The 23,267-nt window shown below is 40.0% G+C and overlaps 2 protein-coding genes and 1 pseudogene across 2 annotated transcripts; 2 read left to right on the plus strand and 1 right to left on the minus strand.

Moving 5' to 3' along the window:
* Positions 1-3,854: 3,854 nt before the first annotated feature.
* Positions 3,855-4,769, plus strand: LOC123602630 (olfactory receptor 4C11-like). The gene has a single exon (XM_045487089.1). It carries the CDS (start codon positions 3,855-3,857, stop codon positions 4,767-4,769), a length of 915 nt encoding a protein of 304 aa, XP_045343045.1.
* A 4,682-nt stretch (positions 4,770-9,451) lies between these two features.
* Positions 9,452-19,782, minus strand: LOC123600499 (annotated as a pseudogene).
* A 180-nt stretch (positions 19,783-19,962) lies between these two features.
* Positions 19,963-21,621, plus strand: LOC123600500 (olfactory receptor 4C11-like). The gene is made up of 2 exons (XM_045482536.1): positions 19,963-20,860; positions 21,437-21,621. The coding sequence occupies exons 1-2, from the start codon at positions 19,963-19,965 to the stop codon at positions 21,619-21,621; spliced, it is 1,083 nt and encodes a 360-aa protein (XP_045338492.1).
* The last annotated feature ends 1,646 nt before the right edge of the window (positions 21,622-23,267 follow it).

Genomic DNA, 23,267 nt, shown 5'->3' on the forward strand with positions numbered 1-23,267 from the left:
TCCTTTGGGACTGGGTTAGGAGTAATGGTTTTCCTGGAAGTCTTGAGGCTGAAAGCCTGTCTTAGGCATTTGCAGACTTATGTGGGAATTGTCGTAAATACCTAATAGCATAAGAAGAAAATGCTTACCTCATTTGTATTCTCCAAAAGAAACTCTGGGAAGAGAGGCTGCTTCAGAGGCATTTCTCTCTCAGAATGCAGGAATAAGTTCCTCCATAAAATTTTGAAGGGCTGAATTAAGAAACTTTTCTTTTTCACCACCCCCTCCCTTCCTCCAATATAGACCTTTTTGTTTTTGTCGTAGTACTTCCGGGGAGGAGCTGTGTCATGTGTGGCCACATGCAGAGTCCCCTTCCTCCATAAACTCTCTCTACCCCATCACCTCTTGTGATAAAAAAAAAACAAGGATAAGTGTCAATGAAGTATGGTTTGCATGTGATATTCAGGCTTCATATGATTCACTTTCTAAGCAAATTGAAGTTGAAGATATAAGAAAATATACTACATTGGAAGTCATCTATTTCCTCTTAAGCAAAGGGGTAAGTTTTCCAGTCTGTCTGAGATGTTTTCTTCATGTTGTGTCTTCAAGACTGATCTGATATCAATACTCAGCGTGTCTTCTAACAAATGATGAAGTTCCTGGACAGTATTTCCACCCATGAAGGGTTGAGGTTGTCCAGTGTTCCTAAGACTTTGCTGGCCTCAGCACAGAGTTATACTGACTTTCAGATAATCTCTGCTTAATGTAGGGGGTGAAGAACGATAAACTGCATCACTGCATCGAGGCCAACTTGGCTGAAGTTTCTACTTTGCGGGCCTCTGATTTGAAAAGTTTTAGGTCAGTGGTGATGTTTCTGGAATGGAGTATAAGAAAAGAGTGTCCCTTCTCTACACTTGGGGTTTCAAGAACCTTGTTAACTCTTGCTCATGACCCAAAACTGCACTCTCTGTCTTTTTTGGGGGGGCAAGTGATAGTGTGGTGGGTCAGGAAGAAAGAAGCTAAACTCTCTGATGAAAACTTGGGTGAAATGACCCTCTCCAACATTTTTTTGCTCACCTCTCCTCTATACGTCTTTTGACTTCTCTTGTCTATACGTCTTGTTTCTTCTCTCTCTGATGTCTGCTCATTGTCACTCTCCTCTCTCCTGTTCTGACTCTTTTCTGTCTTTGCCCTTCACTATTATTCATTTGGATATCTAATTTTCCTTTTGCCATGAAGTTTACAGAACCTGATTTTGGAGTTGGGTGCAGGAATTAAGGTATCAGTTGGCATCCTTCCCTGATGGCTCAGGATTTATCTTCTCTTGGATGCAATCTACATGGTGATAGGGATTTGATACTTTATATGACCTGGAGGGTGAATGATAGAGAGACTTCCTATCTAGTAGCCTCCCACTCAAGTTCTAGCCTGGTTGTACTCAGTGAAGCTTTCTGTATCATAGCTGAAACTTTGCACATAGAGTTTTTTTGTACTCTGTGGGCAAGTGGCCACATCTACATTGTAGGAAAATGTGCAGGTCAAACAAAATAACAAAAGTGGAATATCATATGAATGGTAAGATTATAGAACACGAATAATGTATAATCTAAGATTGCCTTGTTCAGTTGTATATAAATATAAATATATATGCATTTAAAATATATTTCTTATTTAATTTTTTTAATGTTTATTTATTTTTGAGAGAGAGAGAGAGAGAGAGAGAGAGAGAGAGAATGACCAGGGGAGGGGCAGAGAGAGAGAGGGAGTCACAGTGTCCAAATAGGATCCGGGCTCTGAGCTGTCAGCACAGAGCCCGATGTGGGGCTTGAACTCATGAACTGTGAGGTGACGACCTGAACCTAAGTCTGATGCTCAACCAACTGAGCTACCCATCCATCCCTATAAATATATATATTTAATAAAGCACATAGTAATATAGGATCTAGGGATAGAGGTTTATTTATCTGGGAAAACCAAAGGAAGACTTTTCTTACCAATATAATTTGAAACTGGCTAAAATTTCAACAGATAAAAGTAAAAGTTAAGAATTAGAAAGAGAAAATACTGTGCTCCATTACTGTGATATCCTCCCAGATCAGAGAAAAAGTACAGTCCAGGAGTGTTGGAAATGACTGAATTCCATGATAGAACTCTAAGTGGTGGTGTTGATCTCACATAATGCATACATCTTGTCAAGTGCTACTTTCTTGTCTTTATGTCCCCAAATTTTCTTTTTGTTTATTTAAAATAAAACAAATAGAACTACATCACCTGGCTTTCACAGTTGTCCATTATCTGCTCCCAAACTTCTTTGTTACAACCTTTTGATTTAACAAGAGTATAGTTTCTATGGAGATAGTCTCTATGTTGACCTGAAGCAATGCATGTTTCTCCCTTTATGATATTTTACTGACTCTTCTCACATAACTTCTCTTTTCTTCTCAGCCAAGGGCCCTTTTGGGTTTTTTAATCCCTTTTTAGGAATCTAATGTTTCAAAACAAAGTAATAATTAATTTATTTACTTTTTTTATAGCTCTCAAGAGATAATTAGACCTGCCAATCAGAGTTTGTAGTTATAACATCTCTGGTTTAACATAATGCACTAATATTATTTTAGATGGATGGAAAATAAACTTGAAGTTTTTTAGATGCATAACTTTACTAGGGGTAAACGGACAATTTGAGTGAGTAATTTTGAGCTATATATTTTACTTAAGGAAAGCCAGTATAAACTTATGGAATACTTGAGTTTCAGAGAACCGTATTGGGAACCAGTTTAACATATTTAAAGCAATTACTTCACATCTTTCTCATTTTTGAAACTTCACTGACCAATCAATTTAGAATCTAAGGATCTTTGTACTTTTGGAATCAAAAGTACAAATGCATTCAGCAATATCGCATAGAATTGTATATAATTCTTATGTAGTTAATTATCTTACCTAGAAGTGTGTTATCCCTCCAACTTTGTTGTAAAGAGGTTGAGGACATATTTCTATGCCCTATTACATAGATTGAAGATATGAGTATGTGCTTAGTACATATTGGTGACTGGTTTGATGTTGTTATTAATTCATCAAAGGACTGGTGATTTATCAGAAAGAAAGAGGATCTCAAAACTCATATTAAATTTTAGATCACTTCACATCAATATTGAAAGGTACAGAAATATTGTAAGACAGAATAAAGACAAATTGTAGTAATTTCCTAAGCTGAAGTAATAGGTAAAATTATGGCCACCATGAACCCGAATTTGGGGAAATAATTTCTTCTTACAGCATAATCTAACCAAGATACCAAAGAGGTAAGGAATAATTGGTACAAACCAGTGTCCAAATCAAGAAATACGTTTTTTTCAAGAAAGAGTCTCCAAGTGTATATGTTTTAAAATCATACAAGGATATTATTTTTCAGTAATTGAGCTGCATATACGTTACATGTACATATATACCATACACATATGTACGTATTTAATAAACTATTAGTATCTCTAATTGCAAATGAAGAAAAAGCTTCCAGACATTAAAGTGACCTGATCAAGACCATACAGCAAAGTCATTAGTTCTCAGAATTTGGCAGAGATCATGATCACTTGAGAGATTTTTTTTCCCTCTCAAAATTTCAGTCCACATTGGAAGACCTTCAGTTAATGCTCATGGTGAAAGCGTGGACATCAGCATTAAAAAACAAAAAGTTTCCCAAGTGATGACAATACATAAAAAACTGAGAACCGTTGATTTATTTGTTGATGGAATTAGAACCACAAGAGTGCAATTCTGAATCAAGTCCACTGCTGTTGCTAAGTCACCATTTCCCCAACTTTCTCTGCAGATGAACAATTTCTCAGCTGTGTTTTTCTACGTTCACTGTGACCATGGAGTCGAATAGCAGTGTGAATGAGTTTGTTCTGTTTGGGTTAACACAGAATGTTGTAAAGGGAAAAGTAGTGTTTGTGGTCTTCTTGTTTCTATACCTCACAACCCTTTTGGCAAATTTACTTATTGTGATGACCATAAGATACAGCCGGACACTTGGGAGCCCCATGTACTTCTTCCTTTTCTACTTATCCTTTGCTGATGCCTGCTTCTCAACAACCACTGCTCCCAGGTTAATAGTAGATTCTGTATCTGAGAAGAAAGTCATCTCCTACAACGAGTGCATGACCCAGGTTTTTGCAGTTCACTTCTTTGGGTGCATGGAGATCTTGGTGCTTATCCTCATGTCCTTTGATCGCTATGTGGCCATTTGTAAGCCCCTGCGATACACTATCATCATGAGCCAGCATGTCTGTGGTACAGTGGTGAGTCTAGCCTGGGTGGTGTCTTGTATCCATTCTTCTGCACAGATTTTCTTGGCTTTGAAACTACCCTTCTGTGGACCCAATGTTATTGATCATTATTTCTGTGATATGCCACCTTTGTTGAAACTCGCATGCATGGACACCTATGTAATCAATTTACTCATAGTTTTTAACAGTGGGGCTATCTGCATGGTGAGTTTCGTCGTCCTGCTTCTCTCTTATATTTTCATCTTACATTCTCTGAATAACCAGAGTGCAGAAGGAAGAAAGAAAGCCCTCTCTACATGCACATCCCACATCATCGTTGTCATCTTATTCTTTGTTCCATGTATATTCACATATACTCGCCCTGTAACTACATTTCCTGTGGATAAGATGGTGGCTGTGTTTTACACTATTGGGACACCCTTGCTCAACCCTCTGATTTATACTCTGAGAAATGCAGAAGTGAAGAATGCAATGAGGAAGTTATGGGGCGGCAAACTCTGACTTGAGGTGGGAGAAAGCAGAGGACTCCAATTGCTAATTCTGTAACAACGCAAATAAAATTGGATTACTAGAAAAGAGAAGATGTTTTCATCCTGACGTGGACAATTGAATTCTCTCCCAGTAGAACTTTTGGAGACATAGGCAGAATGACCACAGAGCACCGACCCGAATTATTTTGAGCCAATATCACAGAGTGCCAAAACATCTAGTACAGTGGTATTTATGGGAAGATAAGACCACTCTTCCCTTCTGCTGTCTGCACTGCAGCTTGTAGCCAGATTCTGTTGTATCTATAGCTTTAGCTCCCTCCTTCGTATATTATTCTGGTGTGTTTCTCTTTTCCATGTTTCTGACCTGTGTTGAAAAATTGGCCTCTAATTTTGACTGACCTATTTGGTTGGCAAATCGATTCTGACACTATCATATCTGGATGTCTTTTCTGGCTCAACAGTGAATATTGCAAAGTCACTACAAGAAACTGATGATCCCACAGGAGCATACATACCATCTAAATAAGCCTCTATTTGATGCTTGTCTTCTCTTTGTATCATCTTTAAAAATTGGCCCTTTTTGAAATTGTGGTTTATATACACAATGGAGTACTACGTGGCAATGAGAAAGAATGAAATATGGCCCTTTGTAGCAACGTGGATGGAACTGGAGAGTGTGATGCTAAGTGAAATAAGCCATACAGAGAAAGACAGATACCATATGTTTTCACTTTTATGTGGACCCTGAGAAACTTAACAGAAACCCATGGGGGAGGGGAAGGAAAAAAAAAGAGGTTAGAGTGGGAGAGAGACAAAGCATAAGAGACTCTTAAAAACTGAGAACAAACTGAGGGTTGATGGGGGGTGGGAGGGAGGGGAGGGTGGGTGATGGGTATTGAGGAGGGCACCTTTTGGGATGAGTACTGGGTGTTGTATGGAAACCGATTTGACAATAAACTTCATATATTGAAAAAAAAAATTGGCCCTTTTTTCCTTTTTTTTTTTTTTTTTTTTGCCTTTTGGACATGTACAAGATAGGTCATGACTTTTTTAAAAAAGTTTATTTATTTATTTTTGAGAGAGGGGGCAGAGAGAGAGTGAGAGACAGAGAATCCCAAGCAGGCTCCTCACTGTCAGCCTGGAAACTGACGCAGGGCTTGATCTCATGAACAAGATCATGACCTGAGCTGAAATCAAGAGTTTGACGCCTAACTGACTGAGCCACCCAGGCACCCCAAACAGGACAATTCTGCTTACAACAAATATATTCATTGTATTAATCCATAATTACTCTCTATGTACTTTAATATCTTTTTTCTTTGTTCATCATGCTTCTCATTATTTGCTCATATTCTAAGTTTCATATATATTTGTGACATAAATCCATGGACATTGCCCTAATCATCGGTTGGTGAATTGGTGACAGTTTTATACAATTGTGAGAGTTACATCATGAAAGCCAACACCTCATGGATAAGATCATACATATGAAAAAAACAACTGACAGAGACAACAGAGCTACTGTTATAATATTCCATCCACCAAGAGAAGATGTCCACAGAAGTCAGATTCCAACCTGGAAATACAGAACAAAATATGTCAAGGAGGCAATACTTCGCATTATGCAACAGGTGTAGACCTGGTGCAAAGAAGTGTTTCACGGACTAGTGGATAAGATTGCTTGGCTGCTTGGCATGGCACGTACACTTCTGGATTGGGAGAAACGTTTCAGGCTATGGCTTCTTGAATTCCACCTTTATCAAGCAAACTTCGCATGATAATTTGGCTTCCTTGAGAGATTTTCTTCCCTGGTGGGAAAGATATGGACTAGTGACTGGGATAAGCACTTTGGTGTTTTGGTTTATGTTTTTCATGTATCTCATCAGATTTCCATTCTAGTTTCAGGTACTGTTAACTAATGAGTATGGACAACAGGAGCCAGTCCCTGTGGGAGTGGCCAATGAGTCTGTCTCTGAGAGTAAATATAATAGAGAGTAGTTTCCTATAGATCTGATGATTGGCATGTAAAGTGTGGCAGATAAACTCATCTAAAGCCAATCTGAGAGGCTTTGCATGAGCATGCTTCCCTGGGGATAAAGGTGGACCTTCAAACTCTGATAATAAAAGTTTGGAAGCTTTATTTATATATTTATATATTTATATATTTATATATTTATATATTTATTTATATATGAATTCATGTATTCATTAATTTATTTATTCATTTAAGTTTAGTTATTTATTTTGAGAGAAGGAGAGTGGCAAGAGAAAGAAAGAACCCCAAAGCAGGCTCTGCACCATCGACGGAGCCCAATGCGGGGCTCGAACTCACAAATCATGAGATCTTGACCTGAACTGAAATCAAGAGTCCACACTTAACTGACCAAGACACCCAGGCACCCCTGGAGGATTTATTGAAAGCTCATCTCCTGTACTGGAAAATCTCTCACAGTACAAATCTTGTAGAGGATAAGGCAGGAATTTCTTGGCTGGTAAAAAAAAAAAAGGCATCAACAAGCTACTTTCCTTGCCTGCTTTGCCACAAATTTAGCTTTGCTATGAATTGCTACAGTTTAGTGTTGCTATAGAAACAGAAGGGACGAGAGGAGAGGAGAAAAGAGTAGTAATGGAATTGAGATTATGAAGGAGAGAAAGCTTTTCACTTTGAGTTTTAGGAACCTCCTCTGGGAAAGTGTGGAGCCACTGATGATCAGGAAGGTTCTTTTTTTCTTTCTTTTCTGCCAATTCTGATTAGCTGAGCTTTCTCTGAAAATGCATGTCTTTAGGACACTAAAGCTCAGCAGAAAAGATTCATTTCATAAGTTATATTAAAACTAAAATAAAATCAAGGGTTCTTGGGGCTTTAAATACCATCTCTATGCTGATGACTCACACATTTATATTTCCATCCCAGACCTCCGTCTTGAATGCCAGACTTGTATACTTGACTACTTGCTTGATACTTTCCTTTATATATCTAATAGGTATCTTCATATTTAATGACTAGTTTGTCTCCCTTTTGAAAATAATTTAATAGGGAAAATGCTTTCAACATATTTTAAATCTGTCTGTGTATAAATTAACATCTTAATATTAGATTTTTAAAACGCATAAATAGGCACTATTGCAGGCATCTGGGTGGCTCAGTCAGTTGAGCGTCTAACTTCAGCTCAGGTCATGGTCTCGCAGTTCATGACTTCGAGCCCTGCATTAGGCTCTGTGCTGACAGTGCAGACAGAACCTGGAGCCTGCTTCAGATTCTGTGTCTCCCTCTCTCTCTGCTCTGCCCCTGCTCACACTCTGTCTCTCTCTCAAAAATACATGAAGGTTAAAAAATTTTTTAAATAGGCACCATTGGAAAGTACAGTTGCATAAACTTGACTGAGAGTCCTCAGCTGTAACAACCTGAAATCTGATTTTTTTTAAATTTTTTTTTCAACGTTTATTTATTTTTGGGACAGAGAGAGACAGAGCATGAACGGGGGAGGGGCAGAGAGAGAGGGAGACACAGAATCGGAAACAGGCTCCAGGCTCTGAGCCATCAGCCCAGAGCCCGACGCGGGGCTCGAACTCACGGACGGCGAGATCGTGACCTGGCTGAAGTCGGACGCTTAACCGACTGCACCACCCAGGCGCCCCTGAAATCTGATTTTTAAAAAACTCTAGTAGAGATGATTAGCCTGAAGTATTTTGTTCACTTACATTTTTTTTTGATATATGCCAAATGTTCTATTTGATCCTTTCTAGGCATCTAAGACAATTTGCGAGAATAATTTGACTTAAATAATTTATTTTCAGGGTAGGTTTGCCAATCAGATTTAAAAGACAGAGAATTCAGGCCACTCAATCTGTATATGACTTTACCTGGAAGAGGGTCTTTTCGGTCGTAATTAAGCAGTCATGATGAAAACTGCCTCCTGAAACACAAGATTCTTGAAATACCTAAGCTTGGGCTGCTTCAAATTTAAATAAAAAAGCATGGTTCTATGATAGTGATGACATTTAAAAATATTTATTTATTTAGTTTGAGAGGGAGAGAGAGAGAGAGAAACACAAGGAGGGGAAGGGTAGAGAGCATGAGAATCCCAAGCAGGCTCCACACTGTCGGCTTCTCGTGGGGTTTGATCCCACCACCCAAACTATGAGATCATGCTGTGAACCAAAATTCAGAGTCAGAAGCTTAACTGACTGAGCTACCCAGGCACCCTCATGGTGACAAATGTTAAATGTTTTCATTTAGTTTATGATTAAGGTGTAATTTATGCTGCAGTGTGTGTATTCAGTAGTCAGCAAAGGTTAGGAGTTCCAGAATGATTGTACTGAGAAGTCTTGGGTCCCATTGAGTGAAACTGGACGGATGGAGTTTCGTGCAAACTGTGACCCGACATGGCATCTGCTCAGCCACCTCAGTTACTTGTTGTTTTGAGGTGTCGTGACAGTGACGTTTCTTTGGCGTCATGTATCGAATCTAGTGAAGTGCCATCTTGAGACAGTCGTGTTGGGCAGCCTTCCTGTGGCACAGGTGTTCCCAGGGACATCAGTTTGGAGCTCAGAGGCGGTATATGGCTGAACCTTCTCACTTCCCAAAGCAGCAGACAAGAGTACCCTCTTGTCGCTCCGTGTGTGCACAATATGAAGCCACATCTGCCTGTGACTGCAGCATGCCTTCTGTCGGTGCACTTCTATTCGACTTTAAAGTGTTCGTTCTTTAGACTTCAGTTGTCTAGTTTTGAAGAATGTTTTTAATTCCCATAATTCCTGGGGCCTCAAACTCTGATCCAGCCCTGGAGTCAATTTATAGCTCAGAGACACAACATAACAATTTTGGTAAAGACAGATTCTGCTTGGAGAACTCAAAGGTGCCAAACATAACTCCAAAGTGTGGCACAATCTTCAGTAGGTTGACTGTCAATCCATTCCAGAGCCCTAGTTCCCCTGGGGCTTTCCCTGTCCACTGCTCCTGAGAAATGGACATCTACTCCTCCACAATGGGGGAGGTAGGAGCTCTGAGCCTTCATCTTTTTCTTCACCATGTAGAAGGGAGAGGATCTGGGCCACCGCAGTAGCCAGGTAGACACTGGCAAAGTTGCGGGGGAGAGAGAATCAATCTCGGGGCCCAGTCTAGATTTTCTCTAGGTTCACAAAAATTAGAAGGGTGACAGTAGAGAAACAGTAAGGGAAACCCCCCGATAAAGGGTCAGGAACACTTCCTCTTCAGAAACAGTAGAAAAATACAGAGGATCCCCCTGTGAGATGGTTTCAGCACATTCTGCACAACAGCCTGGTTTTGATGAGGTCTGTATTTTTTACAATGGTGAAAACCATGTCTGCCAGACTTCCAGCCATGATGGAGCTCCACTGGGATTATGGCCCAGGTCATCCATGAACAGCACTGCAAATTTCAGCAGGTACAGTTCTGCAGGGGAAGAAGTGCAGGCATGCCATCGTATCTCCCTTCCATGTGCTGGAATCCCCGGGGTTGTGGGAAGACCCCTGATCCTTCCACCCCCAACCGCCAGGCCCAGTGCCCCCAGCGGCGATCAGTTTGCAATTGTTTGATTCGAGAAGAATCGATTGTTCTTGCAATCAAACATAATCGACCTGTGGCCTTCCCCAGAAAATTCCATCCTTCCAGTTTCCCAGACCAAAAACATGGAAGTAAAAAAAAAAAAATTGATAACATCACAGTTCACACATAACCTATTAGAAAAACATTCATTTGCCTTCAAAATAGATGCAGCATATGATCTATTTTCCCATCAAGTCTCCTTCCATCCTGGTCTGGGCTGCCATCATCTCTCAGATCATAGGCATGAACTTAGAATTCTCCCTACTTCTACTCTCAATCTGTTAAGTCTATTTTCATCAAAACCCTGCAGTGACTCCATTTTGCTCAGAGAAGAAGACCAAACCCTTACAATGGTTTGACATTCTGTGGCTCTTTTGGCTTCTTCTGGTACTTCACACTTGCTCGCTCAGCTCCAGCCACAATCGCCTCCTTGCAATTTATTGACCACACCAGGCAGGGTTTTTCTTTGTGTTATTTGCTTCAGCTGTTTTCTCTGCTTAACACATGGGTGTTTGCCTAATAGCCTCATCTGCTTATGGTCTTATTCTAATCTCTCCTCAGTGAGGCCTCTCTTCTGCTGTATTTACTACTGTATTTCCATTAGCATGCCATATCTCCTGTTCTTACTTGGCTTTCTTTTTCAATGGCATTTATCATCTCTTAACATACTATTTGACTGACTTGTTATTATATTGTTTCTTGTCTGTCCCCAGCAGAATGTAAGATCCAAGAAGGCCCGGAGTTTTGTTTGTTCAGGAATACATACCACACCCCTTATAGAATCCTTTGAATGCAATAGAAACAGTATGGAGGTTCCTCAAAAATTTAACAATAGAACTACCCTATGAGCCTGCAATTGCACTACTAGGGATTTATCCAAGGGATACAATGTGCTGTTTCGAAGGAACACATGCACCCCCATGTTTATAGCAGCACTATCAACAATAGCCAAAGTATGGAAAGAGCCCAAATGTCCATCGATGGATGAATGGATAAAGAGGATGTGGTATATATATCAACACACACACACACACACACACACACACACACACACACACTGGAGTATTACTTGGCAATCAAAAAGAATGAAATCTTGCCATTTGCATCAATGTGGATGGAACTACAGCATTCTGCTGAGGTAAATTAGTCAGTCAGAGAAGACAAATATCTTATGACTTCACTCATAAGTGGAATTTAAGAAACAACGCAAATGAACAAAGGAAAAAGAAAAAAAACCTAGACTCTAAAATACAGAGAATAAAATGCTGGTTGCCGAAGGGAGGTGGGCGGCTGGGTGAAATAGTAAAGGAGATCAAGGGAGAGAAGATACTCCACAGGTAGCCAGTCTGTGACACTTGTGATGAGCACTGAGTAATGTGTAGAATTGCTCAATAACAAAAGTGCATTTCATTGTTAAGTATAACTTCAGTTGATTTAAAAATAAAAAAAAATTAAAAAATGTCTTCATTTCCATATTCTTTCTCTTCTCTCTTTACCTACTGAGTCAACTGACTTCAAAATATTTAGAAATTGTAGAAATTTTAATGAGTAGTTTTCATTGTAATTTTATATTTTATGAGTCTCATTAAGATTTATTGTATTATATGTAAGAGTGACTTTTTCTAGAATAAGAAAGAGGGAGAAGTTTAGAAACTTGCTTAAAGTGATAGAGACACAAATAGTGAAGCTAGAATTCAATTATATCACATGTGGTTCAAACTCTACATGGGCTCCGAATTTTGCATGGGGTTAGAAAACATTTGGCTTAAAGAGCAGAGCATTTGGGAACTTTCAGTGATCTCTACCTGCTTACTTTTTCCTTAGGGCAGAGACAGGTGTGGAGCACTTGGTAACTGAAGTGAGACGTGTCCCTTAGGACAGACTGGAGGGGGAGAAGGGCTCTGAGGACAGAATCTGCCCACTGACAGTCTTGTTCATGAATCCTTGGCACCATGGTTTGCTGTGATCGGGATTAATTGTGCTTATCCTTTGAGGTGGGAAGGGCAGAGTCTTTGTCTCTCCAAAGGCTCAGTATTTGTGAACGTCTATGAAATCTCTATAAATATCTGATGGAGGAGGAAGAAATGTTAACTCATGTGCTCTTCCAGGGGTTTTTTGGGGGGTTACAGAGCTGCTTTTAGAGATGTTTCTATTATAGAATAGTGGCGATGTTTCCTTTTTATTCTCGAAAGTTCTAAAAATAGAAGTGAGAAATTTTCTGCTGATATTACAGCTCTAACTCAGTCCGTTTAAGGAAGACTGGCTGTCTGTGGAGTATCTCCTCTCCCCACAGACCTTGCACTGGAAAGCTGAGTAAATCTATTGGATGTACAGTTCACATGTTGCACACTTACTGCACATGATTCATCTTCAAAGTAAATCCGAATTGCGAGAGCAAATCTAGGAGCTCTCTATTGGATCTCATCTCCTTTACGAGCAATAAGGTAAGTTTTCAAACCCAAGTAAACTATGTTCTTTTTCTTGCCTCCCATGCAGGACTGGGTTTTAGGGCAGTTGCCATGATTTAGTTCTGTCTCCTGAGAAGCTTGAAGCTCAAGGAACATATTTATCTCTGTGATGAGAGGATCTGAATGTGTCAGGGCTCCCAGCTTTCACTGGCCTCTGCTTGAGGCAGCACGGTCTCAGGAAAAATTCTTAGCGAAAGGGTGGGAGGTATATTTGAGGGGGCAGAGGTATAGTGTCCTCTACATATGGGTTTCTTTTTCTTTTAATGGGTTAAATAAGCAGCTGATCCTCAATTTTCTTTTATTCAGTTTAAATGGTTATTTATTTCACAAGAGAAAGAGAGAGGAGAGATAAAGAAAGAGAATGAGTGAGGGAGGGAGAGAGAGAGGGAATCCCAGGCAGGCTGTCAGCCCAGAACCCAATGTTGGCCTTGTCCCATGAACCGTGAGATCATGGACTGTGCTGAAATGAAGAGTCTGACACATAACTGACTGAGTCACCCAGGGGCCCCTATACAGGTGAATTTCTTTTTTTGTTGTTTAAAAATTTTTAAATGTTTTATCTATTTTTGAGGGAGTGTGACAGAGTGTGAACAGGGGAAGGGCAAAGAGAGAGGGAGACACAGAATCTGAAGCAGGCTCTAGGCTCTGAGCTGTCAGCACAGAGCCCGACGCGGGGCTCGAACTCACAAACCGTGAGATCACGACCTAAGCCAAAGTCCATGCTTAACCAACTGAGCCACCCAGGAGCCCCCAGGTGGATTTCTTATTTACAAGGTTTAAGATCAGGAAAAGGACCAGGTTGTACACTGACCATATGCCGTCTGTATGCATTGTTACAGTCGATACCACGATTCTATGATGCACTGAATGTTCTGCCAGTCGTGATACTAAAGTGGTCTGTCCAGACCCACTGTCACCCCTGCTCACAGCTAAGAATTATATTCTCTTTCTGCTGTTGGGGTAAGGGGTATATATGGAGTGGAGGAATGAGAAGCAAACTCTCTCGTGAAATCCGAGACAAGTACTCTTTATCCCTAACAAGATTCTTTGATCAACCTTACACTGTGGGCTTAAATGATAAATGTGAACAAAAATAAATATAAATAAACAGAAACATAAATATAAATATAAATTCTGCTCTCTTTTTTAATCCCTCTACAATTTGCATCCATTTGAGAGTCAGGGTACATACTGGGCATGGCAGTGCTTTTCTTCTCTACTGATTCATGGTTTCTGGCTTTATGCCGGCTCCACCCAAATGAATGGAGTTTGATGCTTTGCAGGGCAGTGGTGGGTGAGGTGTGGAGTGTTCGAGAGGGAGAGATGACTATGGAGCACAAAGGTTTGAGTTCTGGTACTGGTTGCTTTTTGACTGCTCTCTGCTAAGCTGCTTCCCAGCCTAGTCGGACGTGCACAAAATAGAACAATGTGAATTTGCCTAATGAGATATAAATTCCAATGAATGAAGATTTTAAAGAGAAAAGGAAAGAAGACTATAATCAAGGGTTGCATGATTCAAACACACACACACACACACACGCACACACACACACACACACACACACACACACACATTTTAACAGTTGAAGGCCATTAGCAAGAAAGTCATTTGGGAAAACCTGGAAGGCTGTGCCGAGGAGATGGACAGGGTACTCTGGATCCAGGAAGAAATGGAAGGTGGAAGTTGTATCAGAGGAAGCCACATAACCACTAAGAAGTACTTAAAATTTAGGAAATGAGACGGTCGGGACATATTCATGAGGGACAGCAAGTGTCAGGCATGGCTGGAACACACACAAGCAGAAGCCCTGGGAGGAAAGGTGGTAAGCAAGACTATGGCACAGTGTTTGAGGACTTTGAAAGTCATGGTGAGTATTTCAGCCTTTGCACTTGAAAACCACAGTAACTCTTTAATCTTAAGATTCATCATAGTTTTAGAATGTCCACTTTTCCTTTTGAAGTTGTAGCTACGAGGTAAAAGAAGGGAGAGGATAGAGAGCAAGGAGAAGAGGGAACTTCTGAAATTGTGTCCTTTCTTTCTGTATAGAAACAGAGGGTCCACTTAAAGAACTGTAGGATTGACCATTTGTAATACTTCTGTTTATGAGTAACCAGCCCGATTTTGTACTATGTTTGAGCTAATAATGCTCACAGTGAAAACTCACATAGTTATCTCCCGCGATGTGTTATTTTCTTCAACAAAACGGTGTGAGACATTTTATTTAGATTTTAATGAGTATTAGACACTGTGTGAAAGGAATATTTATGTCCCATGTTTTGAGAATCTAAACTGATCCTGTTTTTAGATCAGTGAAAATACTCTGCATGATATTACGATGATGGATGTCTGTTACTAATATGTACCGAAACCATAGAATGTACCACACCCAAGAGTGAGCCTTGGGGTAAACTTTGGACTCTGGGTGATGAGGATGTGTCACGGTAGGCTCATCAGTTCTGGGAAATGTGCCATTCTGGCGGGCAATGTTGGTAATGGCAGGGTTGATATTTGGGTGGGGGCTAGGGACCTTATGGGGAATCTCTGTACCTGTGTGTTGGTGTTGCTGTGAATGTAGCACTGTTGTAAAAAAATAAACTCTTGACAACAAGTACAAAATAAAAAGCAGCAACAACCAAGTAATCTTATCAAAGCTGAGAGGAGGCGTGTGATTTTGTTGCCTCCTCCCCTCCCCCCACAGAGACAGCTGAGAGGGAGCCCATCTGCTCCTCCTCTGAGAGTGGAAGGGACAGGTCTGGAGTCACCATTGAATCATACTCGGGATGCCTGCTGGGTCAATCTTCATTCTGTTGGGGCCACAGTGAATTCACCTGTATGCTCTCCATTTAGTTTCTAAGTGCAGGGATGTACAAAAACTGATGTCTTCAGTGCAACCCTGACATCTTGAAGGGAGAAGGCACCTCATTCCAGATAAGCCCAAATCCAATTGGACTAAATTTAGAAAACCAGATGATTAAATTTTGATAAACAGCTGAATGATTTTGTTCTTCTGTGCTGAATAAATCTTTTTTTTTTTTTATAATTTTTTTTTCAACGTTTATTTATTTTTGGGACAGAGAGAGACAGAGCATGAACGGGGGAGGGGCAGAGAGAGAGAGAGGGAGACACAGAATCGGAAACAGGTTCCAGGCTCTGAGCCATCAGCCCAGAGCCCGACGCGGGGCTCGAACTCACGGACCGCGAGATCGTGACCTGGCTGAAGTCGGACGCTTAACCGACTGCGCCACCCAGGCGCCCCTGTGCTGAATAAATCTTAATAAAATCAGCTCTCATATCTTGTATAATTCCAAATCTTATACTTGACTGCAAAAATATGTTCAGATTTCAAAACGTGGCTTCCATGGCCTTTGGCAGAGAGGAAACCTTACATTTCCAAGTTTTTCTACTATGACACTAGAATCCATGTAAACCAGCAGTTTCATATTGACCTTCTCTATTTGTCCCATTATCCCCATTAAAACTTTGGTTCGTTTCTTTCATGTCAAATGCTCTCACCCCTCTGATTTTTGTATCTTTGGACCACAAACTCTACAACCAAGGGTATGTTTTATTTCTACTCTCATGTCATCATGGGTCACATTTAGGGAAGCTGTTTGCACTTTGTATTTGGTTTTTAGTATTTATTAAGGATATTTGAGTTGCCATTCCCAGCTTCTGATCACCATGAGCAAATTAGCAGAAACCACAGTGCCGAGGTGATTTCAGTCATTTGAGGAAGGAAATTGTCATAGGCTCTGTCTGTAAAATTCTCTTTTGTCTGGCAAGAGAGTGGGACACAGGATGAAAAATGAGAGATGGCTAATGTCTGGGAAATACAAGAGCCCTGAATAAGTGTCCTTGCCCTGTTTTTATTAGGATCAGAAGGTGATGGATGTGCACAAAGAGAGAATGAATTTGTCAACATTAACTTGCGGTTGTGAGGGAAAGGGGGTCCTGAAGGTATTTGGGGTTAGGGATTTGGGTTAATACAAAACAAAAGCTGGGTGCAGGGCAATCGGGAAGAAGGTTGTTTACAGTGGATATGAGGCAGAACCTCTGTTTATCTTAGCTAGCCTAGGGGATGAGGCAGGTAGGGGAAATAACCTCAGAGTTAACAAGGCACCTTTTCTTTTGTTAACCCTCTCTGCTCTGGGCTGCTTTGCCTGCAGCGCAGCAGTCCACAGTCCAATTCACCAATTTACCTAACTAGGCCCTATCCTCCTGCGAAAGCAGCTTTTCTGATGTAGTACTAAATTGGGAATGCTTTCAACCTGAACATCTAATCTTGTTTATTTCATATACTTATGTGTTGGGCACCTTTGCACCTGTTCCTATTAGAGGCCTTTGCCAATCCCTCTCTATTCTGGGGGTTCTGCACCGGTGTCTATTTTGGAGTGCCTTTACACCTCCCTGTTCCTTCTTGGCGCCTTTTTGCCTCCTTATTCTCGGGGTGCCTTTGCAACCCCCTATTCTTGGGGTGTCAATCTGGCTAACTCCAACTCGGGTGTGACTGTTTTCTGACTGTAATTCTCTATGCCTTGTTAACCCATCGGTGTAAGCCCAGAGGATTCCTAAGCTTATCCCCCACAGGCAATTAGTGTGAAAACAGTTGTGCAGCTGTATTAGGGGTAAATGAACAGGTAGATTAATATCTTGATAATATTAATAATTGTAATACAACATTGATGCTAATAACCTTAATGAAAGGACCATTCCAAAAGCATGTACTGCCTATCTGCATCTCTTATGCATTGTACATAATTATTTAGCTTTCATAGAAATTCTAAAAGGTAGATTATCTTACTCCTCACATTTACAGGTGAAGAAAATGAAGCCCAGAGATATATCGGGACTTGTGAAATATGGCACCATACTGTGCAGCAGTTGGGGTATGAATCCAGGCGTTTCAGCTTCAGCTTTGATGCTCTGTCACTGTGCTAACCTACGTCTCTGCTCTGATTTAGGATGTTTGCATCTCAGGGAACCTGGTTCAGAATCTGACTTTCTTCAGTTAAAGCTGTAGCTCATCCCTTAACATAATCTGGAGTTTTTCACTGATCTGTCTGTCTCTTAGGAATTTTTACACTTCTCTCTGCAGATGGTTTCTAGTCTTCTAATACCAACCACATAGTCCCTTACATAATGAATGATTTCATCTACATGTATCTTAAAACTCAAAAATCATTAAGAAGAAGTGAGTATTTTATGTTATGTTAAAGTAGCTTTCCCCAGCTAGTAAAAAGTGGAGCTGGGATTTGAACCCAAGACATCTGACTGGAGCCACTGTGTTCTTGACCAAGAAATGTAGTTATTTTCTTGATGATTAGCCATCCCAGATAAAATAACAACATTGCAAAATATGAACTGAACAAACATAAAAAAATTATCGTAAGAGCAATACTTTCATTAAAAAATGTAGTAAACATGTAAAAAAACGTAGTAAAAATGTAACATGTGGCTGGTGATAAAATGTGTATGTATATAACAAAATGCAATTTTTTTACTAACCAAACGAGAGAATAAGATCATGTCATAAAATAACCTTTTTTGTTTGTTTGCATCTTCTGTAAAATCATGAACCTTGAAATATTGACCATATGTGTATGGTGAGCTCTTCTGAAAAATCATGAACCTTGAAATATTGACCATATGTATATAGTTAAAAGATGTGGAGATAAACACAAATATAAATATACTTAGAGAATGTTTCTTAAAAGACATATAAGAAAACCAATAGTTATTTCCGAAGAGTAGGATTATAGATACAATAATTTGGAGACAACTTTTAAATTTATTTCATTCTTCTGTGTACTTGGAATAATTAATGACAAACATGAATTATTTCATAATAAAATATAGTTAATAAATGTACACAAAATATTGAAAAACGTTTTTAATAATTGTCAACAGCAATGATAATCCCTAGCATTTGGGACAGCGGCGTCATACTTGGGAAATTAAGTTGTTATCTGTGTGAGTCAAAATCGGAAGCGATATAAATATCTCAAAAGACAAATGATCAAAGAGATGCCACTTAAAAAGCTTTATACAATGTCACATAATTAAATTAACAGTTAAACTAATGATAAGTATAATAACATGGGAAGAAGTGTTATAGTAATCCCAAGTCAAAAATCAGGACAAAAAATGATATTATATGATGATTTCAGTGACAAACTCAACATGTTATGAACAAATACTTGAAATAGAACAATCATAACATAGTATGTTGGAGTTATGGGATACTTTTCAGATGAAATTTTTAGAAGCATGCTGGTGACTTCAGGGTAAAATGAACATCTCTGAGTAACATCTCTGATGCCTATTTAGATTATAGGCATCATTAGGAATTTTATAGCATGTTGAATTCATAGGCAGAGATGCTCAATATTCTGAGTTTAGTCCCACAGTACAGTCAAGAGGGTAGTTTCCTCAATTATTCCGACCACAAAGTTGTCCTGACATTTGTTTTATAATGACATCAGAGAAGCTGACATTGAACATGAGTGGTGTAAGTAAAAGATTGTCAAAACAGAATTCGTAAAGCATATTACATCCAAGATAAAGATGGGATCAGAGATGAAGGGGTCAGGGACCTAAATGAGTGAACTGAACAGAGAATATTTTCTTCAAGAGGGATTCTCCAACGATATGAGTGCTTAATCATAGTGGAATAGAATTTTTTTTTTATTTCAAAGCACATAGATAACACCTATATGTGTATCTGTGTGCATATACAATCTTTTAATTCTTAAGGAAACTCAGGATCAGCTAAGGCAAATATTTGCACTCCCTTTTTCACATGAAAGCTAAATTATGAGACAGTTAAGTCACTTGCCCAAGGACAGTTCAAGTTCTGCAGTTTTCAGTCTTGGTGGGAATCAGAATTTTTAAAGGACATTTCATTTTACCTCCCCAAATGCAAAGGCTTTGATCCAAGGTAGTTAGCTTCTGAATCAGCAGATAGATCTGGGAGAGGCTTGGGCATCTGCTGATTTACCAAGAGTCATAGAGGATTGAAGGCAGTCAGAGATAACATAACATGGAGCAAAAGCAAGGCATTCAGAGTTCAGCCCACCGATCTTCCCAAGCTGTCACTTCTTTTCTTCTCTTTGCAGATTCAGCCCTTGTCCTCAACTGCACCTTACTTTCAGCCAGTAGTATTGCGATGAATAGCAGTGTGACTGAATTCATTCTCCTTGGGCTGACACAGGATCCGGTAAAGCAGAAGGCAGTATTCGGGGTCTTCTTGATCTTTTACCTTGCGACACTGTTGGGGAACTTTCTCATTGTAGTGACTATTAAAACAAGCAGGACCCTTGGGAGTCCCATGTACTTCTTCCTGTTCTATCTGTCTTTTGCTGACACCTGCTTCTCTACAACCACAGCCCCCAGATTGATTGTGGATGCCCTTGCTCAGAAGAAGACCATTTCCTACAATGAGTGCATGATTCAGGTCTTTACATTCCATTTCTTTGGGTGCATGGAAATCTTGGTGCTCATCCTCATGGCTTTAGATCGCTATGTGGCCATTTGTAAGCCCTTGCGATACACAACCATCATGAACAGGCACGTCTGCAGCATTTTGGTGATTCTAGTCTGGGTGGCATCTTGTATCCACTCTTTGGCACAAATTTTCCTGACTTTGAGATTGCCTTTCTGTGGCCCCAACGTGATTGACCACTATTTCTGTGACTTGCAGCCCTTGTTGAAACTTGCCTGCATGGACACTTATGTGACAAATTTGCTACTTGTTTCTAACAGTGGAACCATATGCACGGTGAGTTTCATAATCCTGCTTACCTCCTATGTTGTCATCTTGTACTCTCTGCGTAACCACAGTGCTGAAGGAAGGCGAAAAGCCCTTTCCACCTGCACCTCCCACTTTATTGTGGTTGTCTTATTTTTTGGTCCATGCATATTCATATACACACGCCCCCCAGCTACATTTCCAATTGACAAAATGGTGGCTGTGTTTTATACAATTGGGACGCCCCTGCTCAACCCTCTGATCTATACACTGAGGAATATGGAAGTGAAAAAAGCCATGAAGAAATTATGGTGTAGCAAAGAATGACTTCTTTGGATACAGGATATTCAGGGATTCTAAGTATTTTTCCTTGACAGCTTGGTTTTCCTTCATGGACAGGCAAGATGAATTATTCTCATTGTGGGAAAAATCCATTAGGAAATTTTAATTTCACTAATATCTTATATATTTAATTGAATTATTATGAATAAGTACGAATAAATACACATCCCTTTTTCAGAGAGGATGGCATTAGAATAGGATTACTTAACACCCGTAACCATTGTGAACATCCTGGGCTGGCTCTCAGTTGAATTCTTTTGATAGCTGGCCATATTCACATGATAATTTCTCTTCTTGTACAATTTGTCTTCAGAAAAAAATATACTGACTATTGACAGAATGATTGTGTGTGTGTGTGTATGTGTGTGCACACACCAATTCTTTACAGATTTCATTCTAGTCCTTAAGAACTTGGATATAGAGCTAATCCCTATGGAACCAGAACTTAGAAATGAATGTTGTGGTCTGACAACCTGGGAGTTGGAGAAGATGTTCTGAGAAAATTCTGCGGTGGAATGTGTGCCTGAGGCTGACTCACTGGGACATGGATGGACCCTCAAACTCCACGAAAAGCTGGAAACCCGAGTGAAAACCTGGACTGTCACTGGAAAACACTGTCAATGTTTGGTGAATGGTGGGAGAAGGAGAGTTTTACACTTGGCAGTGATGGGCGGTATCAGCCAGGAACTGCTTTTGGCAGGGTCCTTCTCTTTCATCGTCACAGATCAAGGGTAGCGCAATGAGGGGGTCACAATGAGGGGGTTTGGCAGCAGGAATATGCAGAAGGTTAAGTGGTAGAAGGGCGGCTAGAAAGCAATGTACAGTGTACAGAAAGCAAAGGTGAAAGGAAAGTGGTAACTGTATCCAGGTGGGATAGAAAGCTTTGCTTTTTTATATTAATAATCAGTTTTTGGATATCTGAACGTTTGCAGGGAAACAAATGCACTTTCTGGGTATCTTTATAAAATTGACGTAGATTGGCTTGACGTCCTTGGCTGTTACATTTATTTGCATATCGGGAAAACACTTTATTTATTTATATATTTATTTATTTAGGGTTCCCAATAGTGTCTGAAAATTCAAATTTCATATTCCTCGGGAGATGCCAGGATTGAAGGTCCACATTAGTGCTTTTCAATTCTGGTCTTCTGGTTTTGTAGGAGAATGTTTAAATACATATTTTGATTTTTGAAGTTAAACAATTGAGATGTGTAATAAACACCCTACCACCATAACTACCACCACCTCCACCACCACCACATCGTAATCTCATAATTAAGTACCGTCATGTGATGCTGTTTCAGTATCTGAACTTATAATTCTCACCAAACTGGCACCAAGAAGAATTACTTTAAGTGATATAAGCTAATGAGAAAAGAATCCAATGACCTTCCCAATTATGAGAACATTTCTACCAACTGAAGACCAAATGTTATTGTGTCACATCAAAGATGCCCAAGACTCCTACATAGAAAGAGGTGGCAGAATAAATAGTTAAGTCCCAAGGAAGACATTCGTCAGAGCTCTCAGTGCCATAGTTACAAGAGGCAATTATGTTTTATGTTATAAGTGAAGACTCCTGATCTTCCTAATTTTGTGTCTTGCAGTTTCATTTCTGAAGCATTTGAATCTGGTCATGTGAAGGTTATATTTAGGACAATTGCAGAAATTTTCTTGTCATGCTTAGTTCATTTAGATGCCAGATTCTCTTAGATGTTAAATAAAGTCTCAGTTGGAAGGGGTGGGAGAACTTGCAGGGAACTGAAAGATATTACTTGACCTGGTACCTTAGCAAACTGCCTCACTGTCTCTGCCTCTGGCAAATGGTGAAAGCTTTTTATTTGCCTTCCTTCTGGGGGCTTTTTGTAGGCTCTCTAATTTTAGCGTCCTTGATGTGGAAAGATTTCTATTTCTCGTCATCACTGATGACCCCTTGTTAGCCCTTAGAAAGCCAGTGGTTAACGGCCAAATTCTGTACTCTTCCCAGTGAACTCTTTTGGGCTGGTTCCTAAAAGATCACTTTCTGGCTTCTCTGTGGCAGTTTGTGGGAAACATCCAGGCATCTCTGCTCCCAAAGTGTTCTATTAATGAAGAAACATTTCTAACATAGGCTGATGTCAAACAGTCACCCTCATCTGATACCAACCTGTCTCTCTTCCTTCCTTGAATTTACTTAACTCAGTCTGCTCAGTGCACCCATATGGAGGGTCCCATGTTAGGTTCTCAGAGTAGGGCTCCATCACACACGCACATGCACACACACACACACACACACCCCTGGGGTGAGGGACAGACATACCTCTACAGTGAATTCTCTAAAGCTGTTTTCACAAATTACTCAGCCACTTTATAACCCGACCACGTTTATATCCTTTATCTAG

The sequence above is a fragment of the Leopardus geoffroyi genome, chromosome D1, assembly GCF_018350155.1.
Source record: "Leopardus geoffroyi isolate Oge1 chromosome D1, O.geoffroyi_Oge1_pat1.0, whole genome shotgun sequence".
NCBI lineage: Eukaryota > Metazoa > Chordata > Mammalia > Carnivora > Felidae > Leopardus > Leopardus geoffroyi.